The sequence below is a fragment of the Sinohyriopsis cumingii genome, chromosome 15 (genome assembly GCF_028554795.1).
Source record: "Sinohyriopsis cumingii isolate HCF-2022 chromosome 15, ASM2855479v2, whole genome shotgun sequence".
Taxonomy (NCBI): Eukaryota; Metazoa; Mollusca; class Bivalvia; order Unionida; family Unionidae; genus Sinohyriopsis; species Sinohyriopsis cumingii.
Genome location: NC_142975.1, coordinates 10,242,120 through 10,268,727, shown reverse-complemented (window position 1 = coordinate 10,268,727; position 26,608 = coordinate 10,242,120). Strand labels below are relative to the sequence as shown.

General features: G+C 34.2%; 1 protein-coding gene across 1 annotated transcript in view; it reads right to left on the bottom strand.

Moving 5' to 3' along the window:
* LOC149781251 (peroxisomal membrane protein PEX14-like) overlaps positions 1-26,608 on the bottom strand; it is a 52,771-nt gene that overhangs the window by 23,823 nt on the left and 2,340 nt on the right. Inside the window, exons 2-6 of the mRNA XM_089935336.1 lie at positions 22,752-22,805; positions 19,131-19,215; positions 17,110-17,214; positions 8,420-8,514; positions 126-326 (exon numbers count right to left, since the gene is read on the bottom strand). Coding sequence (XP_089791462.1) covers positions 126-326; positions 8,420-8,514; positions 17,110-17,214; positions 19,131-19,215; positions 22,752-22,805 — 540 coding nt within the window. The remainder of the gene's footprint in view (positions 1-125; positions 327-8,419; positions 8,515-17,109; positions 17,215-19,130; positions 19,216-22,751; positions 22,806-26,608) is intronic.

The window sequence follows — 26,608 nt, the reverse complement described above, 5'->3', positions numbered from 1 at the left end:
TGACAATCATCTTGTCAAAGGCACTGCCACTAGTGGATGCCTAGTAAATATATTCCACTGTCAATACTAGCAATATGATAATTGAGTCAAAGTTCTGGCCATAGTTTGAGAATCATGATAAATACCATCCTGCCTGTCACATCATGAGACAGCATCTGAAATTTCTCCTGCTGTTTGACCATTGTTTCCTGTACAGTGGTCAATGTAGCCTGCACTTTTTCCAGGGTCTGTTGCAGACTTGTCTGAAGAACAGCCACTGAACTTTCCATTGCTTCTTGTCTAGCATGGATGGTTGGCACACCAAATAACCAGGGCTTCAAGAACTCCTGTTGGAAAATCCACTTCATTTTATAAAAACACTCCCAAAGTTTGCAATAATAATAATAATAACCAAAATATTAATTTCTGATAAAAAAATAAAGTGCTATGAATACCACTGTCAGTGAAAATAAGAAATGTATTAAATTCCTCATGTATTATCATGGTGGGTTGTGATATTTTGACTCTCTGTCTGTCCTTAATGACATTTTATTCTAAATCACTGTTCGTAAATACCAATAAATTTGCATCGTTTGCTCTTGGTGGTGTCCATCAACATGATATGTATCATTTTATAATTTATTCTTTTTCAGGGATGGTCAGAGGTAAAAGTAGAACAGTTACAATTTAAGTGATATTTTAAAGAAAAAGAACACCTATTTCATTTGCAAGCATTGGCTTTAAAACAGGGTTAGAGAAAAGAAGTGACCTCTCCATTGAAATAATCAAATATGCATTAAAAACACAGACAGACTGGACAGGTTGATATATGTATCTATGTAGTACTCTTTTACAGCACCTCAGCACAAAAATGGTAATATGGTGCAAAAATAACGTAAAGCTCGAATAATGTAAAAATGAATTGCACAATATTTTAGGAACATAAAATCTTGCAAACATGTAAACATTCAGTATAACAAGATAAAATGTACAACATAATATGCTAAATTTCTGTACCATTTATACAATATAACAAAGAAAAGTAACACATGTAAAATCCTTAAAATATGCTCTCACAATTTGTTGCATAAACTGCATTCTCTTAATATATTTACAGTATTCTGGGGTCATACATCCACTGTTACTTTATGAAGTTCACATTAAAATAGTATTGGCACACTGAAAGAAACTCGAAACACTCAACAAGAATGTAACATACTGCCACTGGACACTGACATAATATTCCTTGATGTCAAGATTCACTCTTCTGGAGGCATATGTGAGTGAATTAATACTAGTTTACATAAGACTTGAGGGGAGAACATAACTCCTGAGAAACTGACATGTGTTATCCTTTCACTATCATAAACACTGCTCTAAAATAAACAGTAGAACAATACAAAAGGAAGATCACTAATATCAGGATTAATCTGAGTTGTCTCCCTTGGCATACAAAATGCACCCACAAGGTCAGTGGATTTATGCTTCATTCATACTAATTTTAGCCCAAGCATGAAGTTTGTTACTATTATTCATATTACAGAGAATGGACACTGAAAAGGATGAAATGGAATTCCTCCAAGTCAAAAATTAGAGAAAAAAAGAGAGTTCAGGCAAGTTTTGAAATAGAAGTGATTTAAATTTATTTTCAGTTTTAAAAAATTCTTTGCCTGGCAATAGCTGTACAAATAACCATTTATGATCTTACCACAGCTGTACAAATTAATGAAAACATTTTTCTTTGTTGTATAGAATGAACAGAATGACATTCTTGTTAAAAAAACAACTGTTTATGATACTGATAAAAAGAAGAATCAGCAAACCATGTCAATATCTATTTTGTTAAGAAATAAAGAAATACAGATAAGTGCTTGAAAAATGCAAAAATTGTTCAAGAGCTTGTCTTGTATTTTTTATCAAAGTATTTAGTTTTTTTATTACTCCTTTTCCTTGACACCCTATTAGAAATTTTGTTATTTTTTTTTCTTGAAACAGTTTTGATTGTTCATTGCTATCAATGTATTAAATATCTGCAAACCCAACCTCACCAGATCTTATTGCACACATGTCAAACCTATTCAAAAACTTTTTCAACACCTTGTCTTTAGGAATAAAAAAAACAAGGGAACTAATAGATTTTGTCTTTCAAGTCACCCTGCCACATAAAATAAAACATGTACAGCAATGGATTATTTAGTGACATTTTGTCCTTCAAAACAGCTATCAATGGGACTAGTTGTTGGCAACTGATATGAGAAAACGATATGTACCACAATCCCCTAGCTTTGCATGTGTTGCATCCAAGTATATTAGGACCATACACTATAGGCATGCATTAAAATGTATAAGGTACGTCAGGGACCTTTGATAAAAAAAGGAATATGTTAGGAACTATACTGCAAGAGGACAAAACTCAGAAAGCCATTTTTCATTAGATGATATTTCAAAATCCTAGTGGTGATAGTGAAATCACCTCATATGCATAAGAGAAGTTACTATATGGCTAGTGACTCAAAACTGCAATTCTAGTCACTTTTTCAACCACCAGCTTAAAACCTGAAGTATCTCCAGTTTACATTATAATGAATACTCCCACCTAACACCATTTGTTGAATCTCAGCTTCCAAATATACCATAAAATTACAAGTTCCACCCACACTTTCGTGACAAGTACTAATCTAATCATGGGAACTGGAGATATCGCTATTTCATACAGTATAAATCATGAGTCTATATAATATGCATCAATTTCATTCAATTTAAATCAGGGAGTCCATATAATCAGCATCAATTGTGTTCAGCTTAAATCAGGGAGTCCATAAATCAGCATCAATTTCATTTAATTTAAATCAGGAGTCCATATAATCAGCATCACTTTCATTCCATTTAAATCAGGGAGTCCATATAACCAGAATCAATTTCATTCAATCTAATCAGGAGTTCATATAACCAGCATCAATTGTGTTCAGCTTAAATCAGGGAGTCCATAAATCAGCATCAATTCAATTTAAAACAGGGAGTCAATAGCATCAATTTCATTCAATTTAAATCAGGAGTTCCTATAATCAGCATCAATTTTGTTCAATTTAATGAGGGAGTCCATATAATCAGTATCAATTTCTTCCAATTTAAATCAGGGAGTCCATATAATCAGCATGACATTAAATTCAATTTAAATCAGGAAGTCCATATAATCAGCATCAATTTCATTCAATTTAAATCAGGGAGTACATATAATCAACAATATATTCAATTCTGTTTACATCAGGGAGTCCATATAATCATTAAATTTAAATAAGAGACTCCATATAATCAGCACCAATTTTATTCAGTTTAATTGAGACTCCATATAATCAGCATCTTCTCAAAACCAATCTTTTTATAGTAAAATAAGTTTCTCCGAGAACACTTACCCAATCATAATACATTAGGATTACCTCAAAAATCCAGCCTTCCCAGATACTACTCTTAGCTAAATGGAGCTAAAAGTTGTCTGCAGATGCATGTGGTGGTCAGGCAGAGTGATCTCCTCTTACCTATAAGACTATAGGTGGCAATGAGTAAGGATATAACAGTTATTACTGGAGCGAAAGGCAAACTCCCTACAGATGTAACTGAAAGAAGGCTGGGAGGGTGTATGTGTATTATTATTGCATAAGTATTTTCAAAGAAATATATTTTTACTCTTTGAATAAATAACCCAATCATAAAACCTTAGGAGAACAGGTAAGAGGTGGAGGGAGGTACATGCCCATACCCCGGATATACCACCTCCAGTTCCCTCAGGTATTGAGACAGCTTCTAGGTAAACCGACTGAAAGGGACTCATCTGTCTGGGTGCAGCTTCAAAAATGGAAAAATCGCCTCCAAAATCCAGCAGAAGTCAAGAAGCCACATCTTTAAAAAGCTGTCAATTGACCTGGAAGTGTGACCTGTTGAGCTGTGAAGATAGGTCCTACCAGATCGAATTGGGCCCTTTGGAATGAGAGATCTTGGAAATAAAAGCTAGATAACGTGGACTCCATCCCACAGCCTGGATGATGCTGGTTAGAGAACAGTTTTGTTCAAATGATAGGCTGCCCTAACCTCATAAGATATGATATATAAAAATTCCATTTGAGCTGGGTTATTTCCCCGTACACTGAGCGAATAACCCACTTGATCCAGGATGAGATAGTTTGAGCTGATATATTGTTTTGTCCTGAATTCAGAGGTAGGAAAAGATGCAGTCTCCCTCAGTGCACCAGCTCTGTTCAATTTGGGTACCACTTCAAAGATCTGACTAGGTCTCATAAGTAGCCTTCAGCTGATGTGTCCAGGTGAGACAGAGGTCTCATGACAAAAGTCTGGTTACCCATGGAAGGAAGACGATTCTTGGCAATGAATGAGGAAGCCGTCAGGAGTAACACTGACCCAACTTGTTGGAACTGCAGGTAACTGGGGTCTGCAGACAGGGCATATATTTCACTAATTCTGCATGCCATTGCTAAGGCCAATAGGAAGCAGGTCTCCTAGGAAGGGTGCACCAGAGATGCCAATGCAATTGGTTCAAAGGGGGTCTTGTTCAGCCAGGTTAATAGGCAAGATAGGTTCCACTTGAGGCAGATGGTTAACATTTTACACCATGTATACCAAGCAAGTCCTTGTTTTGTCCGATATCTTCGTGCCCATAATGACGAAAGGTGTCAGCTATCGTGGAGCGGTAGCCTTTGTTCATACTTGGAGCTAATTTTCTTAGAAGAGCCAGAAGAAGAAATTAGCTATCTGCTATTGATGCCTGGAGAGGTAAAGTATGTTCGGTTGTGCACCACGGGGTAAAAATGTGTGATTTGCCTTCATACACTTTTAGAGTGGAGGGCCATCATGCCTGAGCGATTCTCTCCACGACTGGTTGCGAGAACTGTTTAAGGCTGATATGATCCAGATGTGCCATTGTGGTTGTTTGAGTAGATAAGGGAAAACCAGAATCTTCTGCGGGATTTCTGATGCAAGATTGATGAGGTTGCTGATACACGACTTCTGTTGTGTGATGAGGATCAGGCAACAGACTGATTCCTTTGCTTTCTGTAACACTCTTGGAATCAGTGGGTTGGAGGGTAGGCATATGCATTCAGGTTGTTCCAATCAAAGGATAGTATGTCAATTGCCCATGCTTTTGGATCCAAGATGAGAGAAAAATAGGTCCACCACTGATTGGTCCCATCGGGTACAGATGTGAGTGAAAACCAAGAGATGAAGTGACCATTCCATCTGAATCAATTGACTGTTTCGTGACTAGTTGGCAGAACCCTGAGGCATCCAGTATATGACGAACATGTATGTGGATTTGTTGTTGCCCACACCACACCATGACACAAAGGTCTGGGGACTATTACCTCCCTGTCAGAGAGGTGTTCCTGCCACCATTGCAAAGCTTTCACTATGGACTTATTTCAAGAAGAGTGATGTGCAAAAGTCATCTGTGGTAGAAGGTAGGCTTCCCAGCCATCCATGCTGGCATTGGTACAAATTGTAATCTTTGGTAGCAGTAAGTGCAGAGGTGTACCCACCTTATGCAAAGAAAGGTTGCTCCAAGGCTGCAGATGGTACCTCAGTTGTAAGCAGATGGCTATTTAAAAAAAAACCTTGTACATCTTAGGTATAATTCAAAGAACCTTTAATTCCCTTTATTTTGGTCTATGATTGATGGGTGTAATATGGGTTATAGAGTATATAGCTTGACCTTACTCCAGATGTTCACCTTTCAAAAAAGTGCTACCTCCACTTGGTCCTTTTCACTTCCTGAACTTCAGAGGTAAATTGTATAAAAAGAGCTGATAACTTCTTTTTACATTTTATATATTTGGTAATTCATTCATTGCGCTTTTAGAAGCTGTATTGTCTAGTCTGGCAAAATTCATTTTCCCTATTTTAATAGCTGCTATGGTTAGTGTACTTTAGACTAATTCAGGCTGATTTTTTAGCACAAGGGAGCAGTCATTTTAGTTAGCAGAGTACTTAGATCATGTACAATTTTCAAAAGTACAATATCCAAAGATATATCATCCACATTACATTAATGTAGCATAGAGGTATGCCAGCATTCTCACCACTGTGCATGTTTGAAATGCAAACAACTTCACCTTACATACATCACTCTCTCAAAAGCACATAATAACTGGTGAGCAGCCCCTTAGCTAACAGTGGCATCTGGGAGGGGTGGATTTGTGAGGCAGTGGTAGTACTCCTAAAGTGTAATGATTGGGTAATGTATTCGAAGAAGAATGGTATTTTGAAACATCTACTTCCAATTTAAACAAATCACTTCTTGAACAAATATTATGTTCCTCACCATGTCCAATTTTATGTACAATCATCAGAAAAGTTGTAAAAAAAACAATTTTTTATTTACTTTCCAAATTATTGTAAATTTATATAACTACAAAGTTATGAATGGGGAACAAGAGTGGTAACTATTGCTTCTTGGACTTTCTCCCTCTCTACTAAGGTGGTGCTCTACAGTTTCGTATTTTGCATAGGGTTAGGATTTTAAAGAAAAAGAATTTCCCCAGCTTTCCTCACTGGTTATACTGGCTGTTTAAAAAAAGACCTTGCGTATCTGAGGTATAATTAAAAGAACCTTTAATTCCCTTTATTTTGGTGTATGATTGATGGGTGTACTATGGGTTATAGAGTATACAGCTTGGCCTTACTTCAAATGTGCACCTTTCAAAAAAGTGCTAGCTCTACTTGGTCATTTTCACTTCCTGAACTTCAGAGGTAAATTGTATAAAAAAAGAGCTGATAACTTTCTTTTACATTTTATATATTTGGTAATTCATTCATTGCACTTTCAGAAGCTGGTATTATCCAGTCTGGCAAAATTCATTTTCCCTGTTTTAATACTGCTATGTAAAGTGTACTTTAGACTAATTCAGGCTGAGTTTTTAACACAAGGGAGCAGTCATTTTAGTTAGCAGTGTGCTTAAATCATGAAAAATTTCCAAAAGTACAATATCCAAAGAAATATCATCCACATTACATTACTGTAGCATATAGGTATGCCAACATTCTCTCCATTGTGCATGTTTTAAATGTAAACTACTTCACCTTACATACGTCACTCTCTCTAAAGTACATATTAATTGGTGAGCGCCCCCATAAAGAGAATATAGGTATTATTATTGTATGATTTAATTATGTTTATATGGCTGAAACATTTAAGTCGCAAGCATCAAAACAATCCTTTTGAATAATTCTCCTGCCTTTCCCCCCACAGAACAGCATTTATGAGTGTCAGAGTCTCTAACAAATCCAGCCCCCTCCCCGATGATAAAAAGTGAGCTATTTTAAAAATGCACATTACATTTTGTAATCATAGCCACCAATGTTATGCTGAATGACAGGAACATGAAACTAGCCAGAATTATTTCTGAGATATCAACAATGAATTTTACAATTTGAAAAGGGAGGTAACTCATCAGGTTCATAAAGGTCAAAGTGTAAAATATTTGCTTATTGTTTAATATGGAAGAAGCGAATTCACTTTCTCATCATTTATTTTTTCATTTCATTGTAAATAAATGAAAAGAAACATTTTCACCATATATTTCTTTTACTTATTGCAACAGTTTTAAATTTAAGTTGACTCTATTCCTATATTTGAAGACTTCTAATTTCCCCATAATTAAGGTCACTCTCACACAAACATGCCTCATGGCATATTATGTAAGCAAAAGCAAAGTGAGCATAATTAGCTTATTTTCATGCTTAACATCAACATGAATGTACCATTTTATTCAGAACATCATACATAATTATATGAAAATAAAAAAAATAATTGCAAACATTTTTATATCTGCTTTAAGGTGGCACTCTACAGTTTCGTATTTTGCATAGAGTTAGAATTTTAAAGAAAAAGAATTTCCCCAGCTTTCCTCACTGGTTATACTGGCTATTTAAAAAAGACCTTGCATATCTTAAGTATAATTAAAAGAACCTTTAATTCCCTTTATTTTGGTGTATGATTGATGGGTGTACTATGGGTTATAGAGTATACAGCTTGGCCTTACTTCAAATGTGCACCTTTCAAAAAAGTGCTAGCTCCACTTGGTCATTTTCACTTCCTGAACTTCAGAGGTAAATTGTATAAAAAAGAGCTGATAACTTTCTTTTACATTTTATATATTTGGTAATTCATTCATTGCACTTTCAGAAGCTGGTATTGTCTAGTCTGGCAAAATTCATTTTCCCTATTTTAATAGCTGCTATGTATAGTGTACTTTAGACTAATTCAGGCTGATTTTTTAACACAAGGGAGCAGTCATTTTAGTTAGCAGAGTGCTTAAATCATGTAAAATTTCTGTCCATTGTGCATGTTTTAAATGTGAACTACTTCACCGTACATACGCCACTCTCTCTAAAGTACATATTAATTGGTGAGCACACCCTAAACATGTACCTGATACAATCGGTGCACTGCATATGTCATTCCTGCAAACATCGTAATTACTGCTAAAACATCTCGTGTACCAGCCCATCTTGAATATATTTTACCTGAAAAAGGGAAACAATTCTTTGTATTTTAAAAGCAAGTACTCTAAGTACCATCGTATCACATTAAATACTATGCTTTCATGCAAAGTAAACAATTTGGTATGGTTTACATTCCTTCCTGTTGGTCTTGGTACTGTGGCAGTCTGAATGGATGAAGAAAAACAAGTTCTGAGAATACCAATCAACATAACTTGCATGAGATTGATAATGATGTTCAATTTTTATGATCACAAGGAAATGCCAATATTCCTCTAAATACATGTATTAACAATAAATATTTGAGTCTTTTCTTATTTTTATCTCTTAACAGAGAATTGATTAAAAGCTTTATACAATATTTTAAGAAAAATATTGATTTAACTTTGAATATCATTTTCTAATAAAATGACTCTATATATTTTTTAAAGTGATAATGGAAGCTGTAAGACCGACTTGGCTTCAAATTACTTTTGTCAATTATAATTACAATTATGATGTGCTTGCAGATGCTGATTACAATTTCAATTACTCAGAAGTTATGCTGTTCAATTAAAATTACACATGTTGATGAGGCTCAATTACAATTACAAGTACAGTGTCACTGTAATTAATTACTCAATTATAGCCATGTTGACTGCACCAGTGGCCTAGAGGTTAGAGCATCTGCCTTGGATGTGGGAGGTCATGGGTTTGAACCCCGGTCAAGTCATACCTAAGATGTATAAAAATGGTACAAGCAGCTGCCTCACTTGGTGCTCAGCATTAAGAGGTTAAAGCTACGACTGGTTGACCTGGTGTCACGATAATGTGACCAGGTGGGGCATGTCTGTGGCATGATGCACCAGTGCTAGACATCACTATAAACTGTCACACTGCAGACATCGTAGTGATATTACTGAATTGTTTGTAAACCTATGTTTCAAATTGAGATCACATACACACACACACTAATTACACTGTAATTGAACCCAAGTCCAAATCCCATTGGAGACTAAGCAAAATCATTTATATAGCTTTCTTATCTAACACTTAGTATTATTGCTTATTCTATAGTAATTCTTATAAAATTTGCATAACATCTGGCAATTAATATAAATATGTATATTTTCTCAGTTGTTTGCAATTCATTTGGTAGTTGTTGTTGTTGTAGGGTTTAACGCCATTTTTCAGCACATGATACATGGCGGCCAGTATTAATGGTGGCAATTCATTTGGAAAAGCACATTTATCTTTGCTTTTGTAATTGACTTGTAATTGATCAATTATGCAAATCTAGACCTTCAATTACATTTACACCAAAACAGCGATGTGAAATTACAATTGCAATTACAAATACATTGTAATTGTCATTAATTACTCAATTATATCAAAATTAGAATTGTAACTGAACCCAAGTAAGACCATATCAAGGGAGATGAGAGTTGCTCGGATTAACCACTGTGATCAGGAATTTCCTCTCAGGTTTAGAACTTGAGTACTATTGTATCCCTTTACATAATTTGACTGGTCTTGAAAGGTCAGAATTTTCATAAAAGCCAAATAAGGAAAGTGCCTTAATCATGGAAAAACAAACTTCTTAGTTAACAGAGTACACTGCATGCTATGGGCTTTGAAGAATGAAATCTCTGCAACTCTAAATATCAACAATGATTATTACAGTAAAAGCTGTCTTGTAAGACCACCCCTTCTGCCAACAAAAACTGGTCTCTCAAGACAGGTGGTCTCTCATTACATTTCTGATACATGCAAGGAAGGCAGCATCACTCTACTACAACAAATGTATAATAAAAAATATAATAAAAAAAAGTAAAAGAATCTTACTTCTTTGTCTATTCAATAGGCTGGGAGGAACAGTGTATAAAATCAACTGAACGACTGCCAATTTCTTTTTTTTTAATGTACCCAGATAAAATAGTTTGCTGAAGTTTAAAAAAACAAACAGATTACCTTTGAAGCACCAACTGTTACAAAAATGTACCAAGCAAATGAAGAAAAATCAGTCTCAATCATGCAACAACAATAAGAAATGGGCACTTGTTTGGTTCTCCAAAGCTGGCCTTTAGTAGTGACTTCAGTATAAATGCACCCTTCATCAAAGAAAGCCGACTACAATCTTCAATAAAAACAAAGAACTTTTCTTCAAAAGCAGTCAGTACCAAGCTTAATTAAAAGCAATTGAATCTGATGGATTATTTTATTTTCCAATGTGACTGGAACATGTTTATTGTGCCATGAAAGTTTCCTTTTTGTATGAAAAAGGTGTATGCTTACAAACTATACCAACAGCGGATTAAAACGCAAACTAACTGGGGATACTGAAAAGTAAATGTGCTTCATCATTTGTTATGTGATTGTGCTATTTTTGTACAACTAAATTCAGACCTATATGACCTGTGACAAAATTATTGAATATTTTAAATCTCTGTGTGTGCATATTTTTGATGGAATTACTTGTATTGTGGACTCAATGTATGTGATGAGATTCGCTGCTGAGTATATGGTGTTTATACTCTATTTATGCAATACATTATACATGTATCTATAAACAGTATACACGTATATGTACCAATGCTTGGTTCTCTGAATAAAGTAAAATATTATGTATGCCTTCTGTTTTCACTATATGCGTATTCTCATTTAATATACATAGATTTAAGATGGTAACTGTGCCAACGAAGCACATATCTTTGCATCCGCATTTATTACCTTTCCCCATGGCACATTTGTTTTGGTACATGCATCATTTTCTTCAGCTAACTAACCTGGAGGCTTTTAACACGGTTCAGTCTATAACATAGGCAGGTTCTATGGTGCCAATTACCATGTTATAATTGGATCACACTTTTATTACCGTATATTTATATGCAATTCTCATTGATGAGAAGATAACAATACTTTCAAACAGACTGTCTCTTGATTGCAGTGAGTTTTATCCAACATTTTAGGCCATTAATGGTGGCACAATTTAACTTGCTTTGTTTCATACAACATGAATGATTTGAAAACATCTTATTACCAATTCTGTGTCTCAGTACACGTGGAAGACATTACTGTTATCTTCAAAACAGACAAATAATGCAATTTTCTCATACAAAGAAAATCTTATCTTGAACAAATTTGGGCATAGGGAATAAGACTGAATGCCAACAAACTCTATCGCATTTTACTTCCAGCAGATGCAAAAGACTGCTGTAGCCACAGGTAATTGTATTTGTTAGACAGTGAAGGAAAACTACTGACTACACCCAAACTTATTCTATAATTTTTTAAACTTACACAAGGTGATAAACTTGAGCAGTTTCAAATCGGACCCATAGCTCATTATATGCTAATTTCATTTATTCCATCAGCACCTTCATTCACTGGTTAAATATCTCTGCATATAAAAGAGAAATTCCATATTTGTTCCCCATGTACAATTTAAGGAGAGAAGATAACAAGATTTAAGCAAGACCTCACTCTTTATCAAAGAAAAAAGGAGGGAAGGAAAAAATAGTCATAGATCAATATTTATCTAAACTTCAATAAATGTCTCTCTTCCTGTTCCACTTTCTTAGATCTCTACTGAAATCAATATCTTTGACAGATGTCACCTCTAGTTGTATAAGCATTAATCTTTTAATTATTTCTGAGCATACTCTTCTCCTTTTCTTTGTATCAATATTGTTCAGTGCTTCTTTCTGAAGGGGCATATACATAGCTAGCTTTGCAAGCTTGAATATGTTGGGAAACTGTTCTTTGTTACTGTTATTTACAATTTTCTTGAGCTCACAGATATCTTTTGGATACACTAACACAAACCTTAAATCAGTAGTTTACTGACTACTATGCCAAATTTCTTATCTGTTCCATAATGCTGTATTTGGTCCAGCAACGCTTGTGCAGACAGAGGTATTAAAATAAATATCTTTACTTCCTAATTTCATTTTTTACCCATATTTTATTCATCTTAACCCTGTATAGCATATGATCCGCAGGGCGAAAATGATTTAAAAAAATGAAAAATACATTATACTTTTTAACTGTCTGTATTTTAATTAGGCTCAGTATTTTGCCCTTTGTACATTAAATTTCGAAATACCACTGAAATTGTCGTGCCCTCTACTTTTTGTCCATCCAGCAATTATATCTGACTCCTATTTAACACCATTTTGGGCTCAAAATCACTCACTGTTATCTCCATTACCACTTTCCCAGCTCACTTTGATATGCTTCATTAAAAATTATTGTCAACATTACTATCATCAGCAGGGGCCCCGAGTGGCCGAGTGGTCTAAAGCGCTCTTCGTTACGGATCACTGCCATCTCACCTCTGTCTGCGGCGGTTCGAGTCTAAGATTCAGCCAATGTGGGCATGTGAGAAAGCTTGCAAGTAGCTTCTCGTGGGTCGGTGGTTCTTTCTGGGGTTTTCCGGGTTCTTCCTCCACCATTAATATTGGCCGCCATGTATAGCCTATCGTGCTGAAAAATGGCGTTAACCCCACAACAACAACAACAACAACTATCATCAGCAAGTATTTGCCAAAAGAAATCATAAACAACAATGCCAGGAAGCAGATATTTGGGTTTACTAGATAGCCCATATTTTAAACACACATTTCTAAAACTTTCTTCATGAATGGTTTCAAACTATGCCATAATGATTATTCCCAGGCTAATCACATTCATGTCATGCTTGAAGAAGTCAGATGCAGAACAGTTGCTATCTGAAAAACAAGAATGGTTAAATAAAAATTGCATACTCACTGAGCACATTTTTATATGTGGGACTTGCAACTAATTTGCAAGAGTTCTTGCATTTCATTATCTCCAAGTGCACAAAATCATAAAAATTTTGCATGATTTCCTCAATGGCACACCTTAACAGCATCTCTGCATAAGTACATGACATATCTAAGGACATTCCCACGAAGACTCTTCTGCTCTGTTTGTCAAGCAGAGAATAAGCTACATTTGATTTCTGATTGGTGGTTAGTTTAACCTGGACCGGAACAAACGATAACCACAAATGAGAATTCAGTGTAACATATTTCACTATGCAAAAAACTGGTGGCGTAGCTTTCAAATCAACCAAAGGAGTCAAGATAAAATTCAAAGTAGAAACTTTGCGTGAAACAGGTTATTAAATGATGAGTAAAGTACTTAATTATACATGTTTGGAATGTATGCTGAACATACTTCTTCTGGGTTATGATATTAATTAACATGGAATGTGGGGGACAGATTATGAATCATGCCACTTTGTGTTAACTTGCACACAGTGAACGGATATTCTCAAATAGTCTTTTTCATTTTTAATAAAAAAAAACAAATGCCTGTGACTGCAAATGCAGTTTCAGATGGATAATCTTACAGAATAACATGGTAACTAATAATAATTATTCATGACTACTGAAGACAAAAATAAAATGCATACGGTAAGTATCGTTTTGTATCAATTCTCTGTCTCTTGTACAGATATGTGTATCGTTTCAGCAAAAGTATTGATGTATCAATATACTGATGAATCGCTTCACCTCTAATAAATACACAATACAAACCTTTGAACTGACAATGTATATCTGACAGCTCCTTTTAAAGAACCAAGATTAGTAGGGCTTCAATGCTGCAATTATAGCAGTTAGTGACATCTACGTTAGTTTGGTTTACAGTCAGTAACATACGACAGCTATCTGCATCTGACAGCCAAACTCAACAACTGTTTTTACTTGGGACCTTTTATAACATAAACACACATAAATGCCCCTGATATTTATCTTTGTTTTCGCAATACTTCCAAGCAAAGCAAGGTTGCTTTAGAACAATTTGCACATTTTCTGCAGACACTCCTAATGGATTAGATAAAGGTCAGCAGTGTTCATTTCTTTTTGTGAAATGGTCATTCATAGCAGTATCGTAATGCATTTTTTGTCAGAAAATTGTTTTCTTATGTAACCTGATGGTCACTGAGAAAAGTGCATTTATAAAATAATTATAGGTTACTGCATTTGTATGGGAAAATAGGAACAAGTTTTTCGGATGGAATATGGCATGACCTTGGGAGCGCAGTATATCCATCCGACAAAAGGAGTTCATATTTTCCCATACAAATGCAGTAACCTTTTTATTATATGCTCATTTTCTTATTCTACATGAGGCTTAATTATATAAACAAAATACACTACAAGAAACAAAGTAAATGAATTTACGCCGTATTCCAAACTAAATAAACAAGCGCAGATTGCAACAACTTTTTCATTTGATCTGGATTTTGGCATTTTTGTTGATTCTACGAAATTTTGTGATTATGGACTGGATTAATCTGTGCAAATTGTATATGAAATACATCGGACTGAAGCAGCACGGGAGAAGTGAGCCGACATCTGCAGGTGTGTTTGTTCTGTCACTGACTATTTGAAATCATAATGTGGGAAAAATATGAAGTCTTTCAATTGCAATTATCAAAAAGACGCTATTGAATTTAATGTTTATTTCATTTGAGTGCAGTAAGGATGATGTAATTGTACTTGGAATATAGTCAAAATTACAGTACAATTTCGAAATGTGTAATCAAGCTAAGAACTCGTGACATGGCTCATGTAATTCAGATTTGCAGAACTAAGAAAGTACATTTCGAGGAAATTCAGAATGTAAAAGACCATTGCCATCTTGCCTGTCTGCGTGGGTTTGAGTCTCTGGTTTGGCCAATGTGGATATGTGAGAAAGCGTGTCAGTAGCTTCTGGTGAGTTGGTGATTCTTTCCAGGGTTTCCAGGGTTCTTCCTCCACCATTAATACTGGCCACCATATAAAGCCTATCTTGTGCTGAAACACTGCAACAACAACAAAATGAACACTTTCTTTCCTGCAACTGCTTTACAAGCAATGTTTGAAAGTTTTGAAAAATATAATTTTGAAAAATATATGCATGCAATCAATGGATAATCTGCACAATATAAAATTAAAACAAATCGGTGGTACACATACAATGTAGGGAAAGAAAAGATTCATAAAAACTAAATATTAAACTTACGCGTATTAAAAATGTTACTACCAAGCTGCAAATCATATGAATTTCATCATGGTGGAAACAGAACAGTGAGGTAGAGCTAAAGTCAGTTTAACTTGAATACAGTCCACAATCTAGCTACATTTTATGCCAAAGCTGCCCAAAAGGTCATCAAACTATGACTGAGGAAGCACTCTAAAGCCCAAGCTGAAGAATATCACAAAAACGCTTTTAAAAAATATGTGGGCAGCTATTACATTATGTTTGAATGTAGTTGTTTAATCAATATTGTTACAGATCCCAAGTTTAAGAAAGGACATGTTAAATGTTAAAGTAACTACTAGTAGTGACTTTTATCACAATTAACTGAACACAAACCTATTATTCTTCAGTCGAAATTGATGCAAGATCATCCTATCACTCCGATACAAGGTTTGGTGATATCTATGTTACTTGCGGATTAGAATTCCAGTCAGTTAACACCTGACAGTTTTGAATTCAAGTCTGATGAAGTGGCAGCTGAATACATGTATACCATTCTGAACAATCATATTATGCAGAACATCATCAGGGGGATATAAATGTCATGGAAAAAAACTCTGTCAAGGAAATGTATGCAACTGCTGCTAAATCACTGAATGACCCCCTCAAAACCAAACCAGTACTACTCAAGTAGAGATCCCTTGACCTGCACAAAATCCCTTAAAAGCACTTTCACACAAACAATACAATGAACTCTATGACAGTTTTCATCACACACTACACTTGCCATTTGAATAACTGAACCTTCCAGTTAAAATTTTGAAGTTCCCAAACAATTTAAGGAAATATTTGCTTTTCAAGTTAAGTGCCCTGTGTCAACTATCTATGTTATAATGATGGTATAAAACGTGTATCACTTCTGGCTTTTATTATAATTTAATGGTAATATAAAATGAATAATTACAAACAGACTCACAAAATGAAGAAATGTGTGTTTGTGTGTCGACAAAAGCATAGCATCTATGACCTTACCTAATGCATTTAAAAGTATTAGTCTGCCCTGTTTATAAACACAAAATGGATTATGACAAATGAAATTCGACAAGTCATGAGCGTGGACAGTGTCCACAAAAGCATAAATTCTTGCAATAATATTTTATGTCTAAAAGAACTTTGCATCTTTACTTTGAATGTGGAGTTTCAACTCTAAATACCAATGTCCATTTTGTTAAAATATAAGGTCATGCCAGGACTGTTCAAAACTTTAGACTGGCTACCACTGGTTGAAATCTTCATCCGATGATGATGTAGTTATATTGATTATGTAGGATATACCCCTGTGTTATAAATAGCTGTGTACCAGCAGCCCAAAACTAGTATTCATAAGCTGAATGAAGACTTTTACAAAATGACACAAACGAATGAATAAAATTAACTCAAATTTCAATTGTACATGTTTGTTTTTCTGAGTTTATCGTGCATTATTTGCTGTGCAATTTGGCAACTAATATTTAATACCACGAAAAACTCAACACAAAATCACTCCAAATTACATAAACATTTAAGTATGTTTCCTATTTTAAAATATGTGTAATAGCAATGTTGTCTTATAGTAATGATACACTCTGCATTTGAACAAGTGTTTACCTTCTGTAACTCTTGAGGGTACTGGTGGGCTTCCAGTACTAGGGTTTTCATCCTGGAGTATTCCTGATCTCTGAATTGACAGCTCAATCTCCTCCTTTGTCAAACCTTGAGTAAGTCAAAAATGACACATTACACTTTATTACACTGCACTTAACTCTACTATATGTAACATAACTTACAATGCTATATTATGCACTCAACATAAGATAATAGCCTGAACCTGTTATGAGAATAATTTCTGCTCAAAATCCTTATTAAAATTATGACTAAAATGACAACTGAAATTAATTTGAGGCTGAGTTTTACAATCTAACCAAATACATGTACTTTTTAATAATTTTTAACAATCTCTTTCAACTACAAATATATTGGAATCTGTGCATTACGCAGGTTTGGTGGAAGAAGTATGTTCTATTAAAGAAACACACTCAAAATGATATTCCAGATTACACATTCTTTCATTTCACAATCCCACTCAAAACCAATTTCCTTATCTTGATAAAATAAAAAAATTCAGTTTGAGTTAAAACTGTTTTCCTGAAAACGTAAAATAAATAATCTGAAAGTAATCCTGATGATACAGTAGGTTAAAGTGTAACTGTTTGAAATTAAATTACCTCAATTAAAAAATTATAGCTTATCAATTACATGTACAGTACACACAAAGCAGAATGACCCTGTTTCTGAAGAGGGACCAAGAATTACCTGTGAATATGAAAATTCTAAATGCTGAAACCAAATTTAACAATTTCCATCTCGATGATGATAAATTATAGCAACAAGAAAGAAATGCAATTTCAACTACCCAAACACTTATGAATAATGTCAGTATTAAGTTCATCCATATGAATCAAACAGCTACACAACTCTGGCTCTGATCTTTGCTTGGCTTTAATAATTTTTACAATTTCTTCAATACAACTCTTTCAAAATATTCATTGTCATAAACAGTTACTCTGTCACATACAAGAACATGTGTCTAATGCCAGGGAGTCATAACACAAGGATGAATCAAGACATCAGGTTGGAAAAAATATTAACCATAACATGCTTAAGTGTTGAACAAACAAAACTGACCCTGATCTGTTAGTACATTATGCAATGGTAGTTCAGGGTCTATGTTGTTTGCAGGCAGATCTGACTTATAATTGAGTATATACAGTACTAATATATTGACAATCATGTCCTTTCTTAAGATCATCAAGAAATACTGATATTCCTTTAAACAAATGTCATTTTAATTAGAAATGTACTTTTTTAGTCTTTTCATCTCTTTTTCTCTAAAACTGAAAATTTATCTAAACTTTCATAAAATACTTTCATAAAATATTTCAGCAATTACCTTTAATGAGCATTTTCTCTGCAATTAATTCTACATTGTTTGAAGTGTTACATAGAAACTATCAAAATAGATCAAGTGAGATAACCACTCACACTCATCATTTCCTCTTAGGACTAGAACTTGAGTTATGTCCAGTTACATATCTTGCCTGGCATTCCAATGTCAAAAGGTCAAGAGAGCTACATACTGAAACTGTCTCATTATCTTAAACACAATCTATTCTTAGTAACATGCCATAGCTTTTAAGGGACAAAATCCCTCCATGCTGAAAATCAATAATCAGAGATGATTACAATTGCTCAATGGCAGTAATTAATTCCAGATGATTACAGCTGCCCAATGGCAGTAATCAATTCCAGATGAGTACAGTTGCCCAATGACGGTAATCAATTCCAGATGATTTCAGGTGCCCCATGGCAGTAATCAATTCCAGGTGATTTCAGGTGCCCCATTGCAGTAATCAATTCCAGGTGAGTACAGTTGCCCAATGGCAGTAATTAATTCCAGATGATTACAAATGCCCAATGGCAGTAATCAATTCCAGATATTACAGTTGCCCAAGGGCAGTAATCAATTTTAGATGATTACAGTTGCCCAATAGCAGAAATCAGTTCCAAATGATTACAATTGTCCAATGGAAGAGTGTTAACCTGACACAGTTGGCAAAGTTTAAAGTTACCTTTTCTTTCCAAAAATGCTTTCTTCTGATGCATAGGACTCTGTCGTACTTTGGGATTCTGAAGGAATTTGACAGCTGTAGCAATCTACATAATTGGAAAAAGAATGGTGAGGTGAATAGCATGAAAAATAAAGTATATCATCACATTGTTTACATCAATTTATGCATTTTAAAATATATGCAAAGAAAGAAAATGTTAAATTTAAACTTGGCTAAAAAAAAACTTTTTGTGATTACTGGTTTGGTTCTTTTCGTCCATCATGCATCATCTATTGTGTGTTGTCCATCAATCTGCTATTCTGCTAAACAAATTTTAACTTAATTTCACACACATCAAGGTCTCTCAGAGTTTAAATGGTTATGCTGGTAGCCATTACTAAAAATAAGAAACCTTTTTTGAATAAACTTTTCTTCTTTAAAATCAGAGCACCAATTCTGACTAAATTAAACCCGGGAGCATTTTGTAATAAATCCAAAGTTATGATGATTATGCCAATCTGCCATCAAATATGGCCACCATAAGAAAACTCTTATAAACCTTTAAATTAAAGCCACTCAAAAAACTGAAGATAAAGATAAAGCCTCCTGATCTTAGTTTGTATAATATTTTATTACATTAATTGGTCCTGAAGGATATGTACTGAAAGTACCAAAGACTAAACTATAATTTCGACTCGTGACAGCATAAAACATTACTGAGATGTTTTAGGTATTAAGGTTTTAATGAAGGGAGAAACTTGTAGGTCTAAAACTCTGTACTGATGTTTATACAAGTTTTTATTAATCAAAGGAGAAGAAAAAACAAAATCTTACTGGCTTCATGGAGTACTGAAAATGTTAAAAACTAAACTATATACTCAACCATGACAGTCTAAAACAGCATTTTACAAATGTTTTGACCTAAGAGTATCTTCCAGGGTTTTTTCTGCTCTGAAATGAGAAGACGCCTCAATGGTTCAGATACTAGCATGCTTTATTTGCAATGAGAAGGATCCAATTTGAATCATGCCAAAACAAGGCTGAGTAAGCTGCCATGGAATGTCACAGGGCAAGGTACTTTACTCCAATTGCCTTGTTATAAAATAGCCTTTTATGTGTTGGTGTGCAGCTAAACACCATTTACACACCAATCAATTAATCAATAAAAAAACAAATACAGTAAAACAGTACATTATATGCCAGCCCCACCTTTAATAGTTTTGTATCTTGGCAACAGCACAGCATGCCTGTCTTTTTAAAGAGCTAAAGGAATCGGGTCAAAATTAGTACTTCAGTTCAGTACCCACGAATGTAGTTCAAGTCTATTTCTAAAACATGTTTTCCTTTCTCATTTTGGTGCTGATAGAAGAGTTTTATTTATGCATTTTTGGTAGGGATTTAAAGGTAACTGTTTATTCTTGATAATATGAGCTCAGGGTATTGTTGTCTGTGTGTATTTCGGCAATAGTGTGCAGTGAGTAATAAGGCCTTGGTGATGATCCAGAAGTGAAATCTGTGTTCTGTTTACATGCCGCTCTGTTGACAGTCCAGCATCTCAAAAAAGAGCAGGTCAACCTTTAACAAAAACTTCACTGTGAAGTCATCTTTGAAGGTATTTTAGATTAATATATGATTTGCATTGATTGTCACACAGTGGAAAGGTCAGTACTGAGAAACAAATGTATAGAACATATAGTAAAACTGTCACACAGTGGAAAGGTCAGTACTGAGAAACAAATGTACAGAACATATAGTAAAACTAACTGTGTTCTATCTTCTAAAGCTTATTTCCATCCCATAATAGCAAAGGCATTTCAATCCCGTAATAGCAAAGGCATTTTCATACCATAATGCTCACCAGTTATTATGTACTTTTGAGAGAGTGACATATATAAGGTGAAGTTGTTTGCATCTAAAACATGCACAATGGAGACAATGTTGGCATACCTCTATGCTACATTAACGTAATGTGGATGATATTTCTTTGGATATTGTACTTTTGGAAATTGTACATGATCTAAGCACATTGCTAACTAAAATGACTGCTCCCTTGTGCTAAAAAAAATCAGCCTGAATTAGTCTAAAGTACACTATCCATAGCAGCTATTAAAATTGGGAAAATGAATTTTGCCAGACTAGACAATACCAGCTTCTGAAAGTGCAATGAATGAATTACCAAATATATAAAATGTATTTAAAAAAAGTTACCAGCTCTTTTTTTATATAATTTACCTCTAAAGTTCAGGAAGTGAAAATGGCCAAGTGGAGCTAGCACTTTTTTGAAAGGTGCACATCTGGAGTAAAGCCAAGCTGTATAATCTATAACCCATATTACACCCATCAATCATACACCAAAATAAAGGGAATTAAAGGCTCTTTGAATTATACCTAAGATATACAAGGTCTTTTTTAAATAGCCAGTATAACCAGTGAGGAAAGCCAGAGAAATTCTCTTTCTTTAAAATTGCAAAATACAAAACTGTACAGCACCACCAATAGCAATCTAAACATTTGGTTATGGAGACAACAAGTATTATTTGCCTTGTCTGTGTCACCGTGCCCTTTACTATTAACCTCATACCTCAATATAAACAGGATTTTTTCTTCACAAAAGTTGAACAACACAAAGTCTGTCCATGGTACATGGCCTAGAACTAAACTATATTGTTAAGAAATCACAATTTTCTCAATTAAATCACTTTGATGTTATAACCATCAAATCAAAAAGTTTCTTCCTAATTCCAAGAGAAAGCAATGTACAAAGTTTGTTCAAGGTATATGGTCTAAAAGCAAAGATTTTGTTTGAAAAGCAAAACTAGTCCAACAGAACACCAAATTTAATACCATGACATATTCGATCGCGTGCAGGCATACGAAAACTGGCAACTAATTAATTTATAAGTTATGGAAAAAGCCTCTGTGTATTGGTATATTAATACCTGAGTTGGCCTGGACATAATTACTGTAAAGAAATTAACACACTTTTTCAGACAAAGCGTGCACATGAGTAAATTGCACATGTTATTATTACCAGTTTTATTTGATAGTCATTGCCACAAAGGTACCACTGGATGTAAACTGGAAGATCTCACCTGGCTGGATTTTTACAGTGTGTACATACACAGGAATTTTTGTCTAAAAATTAACATTTGAAAAGTTTTCTCTTTGACAGATCATTCATAAAATGTAAATGTGATCTGCCAATCTTACCATAAAAGTAAAAATATTGGTTTTACAGTCTATGGAACTGAATTACTCACCCAAAGAAGGATCTTAATTTACGGTTTGGTCATGGATTCATGGATTAATTGTAATTTATCCCAAAATGCGAACTTCGGTGAAAAGTTTTGGAGCAATTATCATGAAACTGGACAGAATTATATTTGTGCAAATCCTTGAAACATATCAAAAGACCATATCAATATATCCAATCAAATAAGGATAATTACTGGAGGCAATAAAGAATAACTTGTAAACAATAACTGGACAATAATCACCGACTTAAAGAAACAATAATAAAAAATCTCCATCTCATATACAACATTTAATTTTCTAAGAGTACCAATGCCTAAGTAAATAATCAATTTTTTCAACATTTTGAGAAAAACATCAAATAATGAAACTCCAATATTGATAACTTACAAGAGCTTCTCTACTGCCCTCTGCTGATGGAAGTACATCACTTGCTTCAATACTCTGGAAATACAAGAGTCCAAGAAATAACATCACTAAGACTGTATCAATAAGCCAAGTTTGGCATGCCAAACAAAACTCCAAACTCCTTTTACAGTGCAATTTTAGGATTCAATGAATTATGTCACCAAGGCTGTACAAATAATATTGCATGATGACTGGTCGATTTCTCTGATGGACAAGTGTCTACCTGCAAGAGTTAACTCAATACGTGCAATGTTTCAAAAACGAAAAGTCTCCGTTTTCCGCAAAATCAGCAGGTTACCTTTCTTCACGTGCTGTCTTCTATCACATCAGCATTTTTTCTTTTAACCATGTTACCGTTTCACTGTTTGGAACTGAATCTCACCATGTTCCACTATGGCACAATGAATGTGACTTTACCAACATCAACAAAGGAGCATATAGAAGAGGAAGGATATATTTATTTATTGAGAATGACTTAAAACAATACATTCACCAAAGCATAGGTAAGTCAGCAAATAATTAGTGTTTTATTATTAGAATGTTTCTTATCTAGTGCAGGTGCACTAGATTGTAATCGGTTGGTTTGTTCATGTAAGTGGGAGATTCATTCCAAAAAATAAAGTCAAGTGGATTGTCATTTTTCCTTAAAATATGAATATGCTAAACAACTTTCAAGTTTTCTAATCAGATTAATAAGTTGAGAAGAGATATAAAAAAAAATTGCATAACAATTTGACTTTTTTCAACAATACACACACCCAACAAAACAGACAAAATTGAGGTAGCTCAAAAGCAGCATTACTATAGATTTAAAAAAAACTATTATAGCTTCTGTAAGCCATAGATTTGCAAATCCACTTGCTCACTTCCTGGGACAAGGTCAAATTCAGCCCAGGCAAGCTCAGGTTTTCAAGGTACTTGCTCACAGTCAAGTCCAAAAGCTTGAGACACGGAAAGAAAGGAGTCGTGTTCTGTTCATAATGCTTTATGTCCTGCAAGATTTATATCCTGTGATCTTGTCACAGTACAGCACCTTTATTTACAGTTTTTATGTCCTGCATTCTTAGACCTGTCATGAGTTTCTTTCACGTATCATATGTCATTTCCATCTTGTCAATATCAGGGTCAGTCGTGCATTTTCTTCCACAGACAAGTTAATGTTACTATTTACTATTTAAAGATCTGACAAATAAGGAATAAATATTTATATTTTAACTAATCAGTTATATTTACATAATATGTGTGTGCATCTGGGATTCACTGACTTTTGGATCCTAGCCTCTGGCTGTCATGAGTTTGCAGACTTGAAACAATCCACTTGTCAATGATTGTTTTGATGCATATCTCTGATTTGAAGGGGAGTAGGTATTCATTTTTGAGTAACTCATTAGATTTCTTTCACAGGTATGTTTGGAAACAAAAAGCACTCATCTCTAATGGTTAACCACCAAAAAAGTTTTGTTTAAGCATGATCAACATACTGGAAATGTAGCACCCTCTGCAGTGTTTACCGTTTATGATCTATGGTTTATGTCATAGCTACAGCTGACCAATACATACATACTTCCTGGCAAATAATTAAACATTGATAAAAATAACTGCTCTCAACCTCCAGTCAGCTTGTCAAATATTTTGATGCAAGTCCCCAGTTTCAAGGTGTCTAGATGATAACTGTCAAGTAAATGGACAAAATAAAAGTGTTCACAATCAGTTATGAGTATAAAGAACTCATTATAAACAGATTCCATTATCGCTGGTGCAGTTATGGGATGAGCCTGCTATTTTATCAAGTCAAAAAAAAAAAAAAAAAAGAAACCTGATGAAGATTCTGGCTCTAATGAACCTGTCTTCAAGAAACATAACCTGCAAGATACTATGAAATGTGCAAGAAATTTCCAACCATCATGGATTAGTGAGTATTCCTGGATGTAATATTATTATTGATTGTTTAATTTTTCAGTTTTAGGTCCTTTACATAAACATCTCTCTTTCTCTCTCACTTAAAAATCTAGCAATTTCAAACCCTTTTAATACCCATCCATATATTTGCCTATATACATGTACATGTCTGTTTTGTTTTTCTAACTGTATCTGCATTCTAACCAGAGACATTTGGCCTTTTACCACAAAAACCTGAGTTGGCCTTTGACCACAAAATCTTGAGTTAAAATAAAAATCTCAAGTGCCTAACTGGTATATCTGACAACTGGCTTCACAATCCACCATATTTTTCTGTTTTGTCTAACCAATTATAATTTATGGGCAATCAAACAGACAGAGATATATGATCAGAAAGTTCATATAATGAAGTCATAATTGATTCCAAATGTTTTACTAGTTGAGGCAAGCTAGTCACCAATAAATTACAATTAAAGTTTTCCACTTACCTCCGAAAACCGGTTTTGAAAGTTGCCATATTTTCCACTGTTTAACAAGCTAATGTCATGTATATTTAATTTAGATTATCTTCTTGACCGATGCGATTGAGGGTTTATCCTACTTGATTTCTAAGAAGTAAACAAGATATTTACTAAAAAATTTTGTTCAAGGCCTAACCTCTTTTCGAACTAAGAATGTACTGGAAGATGTTAACAATTTGGTGGCATATTTCATTGAAAATTTGGAAATTCCAGACCAATCTACTCTGTTGCAGGTCAAGTGAGGTTTGTATATAAAGAGATTTGGTAAACAATTATTCATTCCTATTTAATATCAGTCTTTGGGAATCTATGATCCGAGTTTGCAGTTGTGTTCAAAAATAATCTGAGAGGAATTATTAAAATTATTCACTGGAATTACAAAGTGCTCATTGATTGTTTTGGGAATAACACACTACTTTGGGATTACTGAGGACTTATTAAAAGACATTCTGGATTATATCATTATGGTACACCAGGACATTCTATACTTTTAGACTTGTGATAGAACATTTATGATTATTTGGGGATTTAATTTACAATACTGTGTCTTTTGAATTTTCACTTTGTATTTTAAGGAGATAAATTATTTGTTGGTATTGCTTCTTTATATTATATAGTTTAATACCATAGAGTCATAACATTATAACTGATTCCCTCTTCCTCTATCGGAAACATTAAATATAATCTCTAAAAATCAAACCTTGATAAAATTATCAAACCCAAGTGTGACATTCTTGGCTGATAGAGTGTAAACAGCTGTTATGTTGATCACTGGCACATTTACTAAATGTCACAGAGAGTTCACTCTAGATAGGAAATTATGCATATTATGAGTAATTATACATATCCTGAGTAATTAAGACTGATGCCTCCATCCCAAATGAACAAGCATCATAAAAAGTTGGAATCTCAGTGTCTCAAGAGACAAAATTCAAATTTAAATTCCAAGCATCAAAACCCAAGGGTATAGATCTGTTGAGAACCCTGTACATGTACAATAAAACCTGCCTTGAAAGATCACTTCTTGTGCCAAACATGTATGGTCTCTGAAGACAGGTGGTCTCTCATAACAAGTCACAATGTTATATAATCAATAAACTTGTGCATTGAAAATATGGTTTTGCAAGACAGGTGGTCTCACATAGCAGTGGTCTTTGAAGACAGGTTTTACTGTATTATTTAGACATATATTTCTTTATAGCTATAATTACTGGCATAAAATTTTAAACAAATAAAAAAAAGAAAACAAAAATTAAAATAAACATGTGATTTTCTTCAATTATTCCAGATTTTTTTTCCTGTTGGGATATTATCTTTTGGGCAAGCTTAAATTTCACAAGGGCAAGTTCAATTTTCCAGTCAAATTCTGGTAAGCTGAAGTGAAATTGTCTCTTTTACTTTCCTAATGCCACTTTGAAG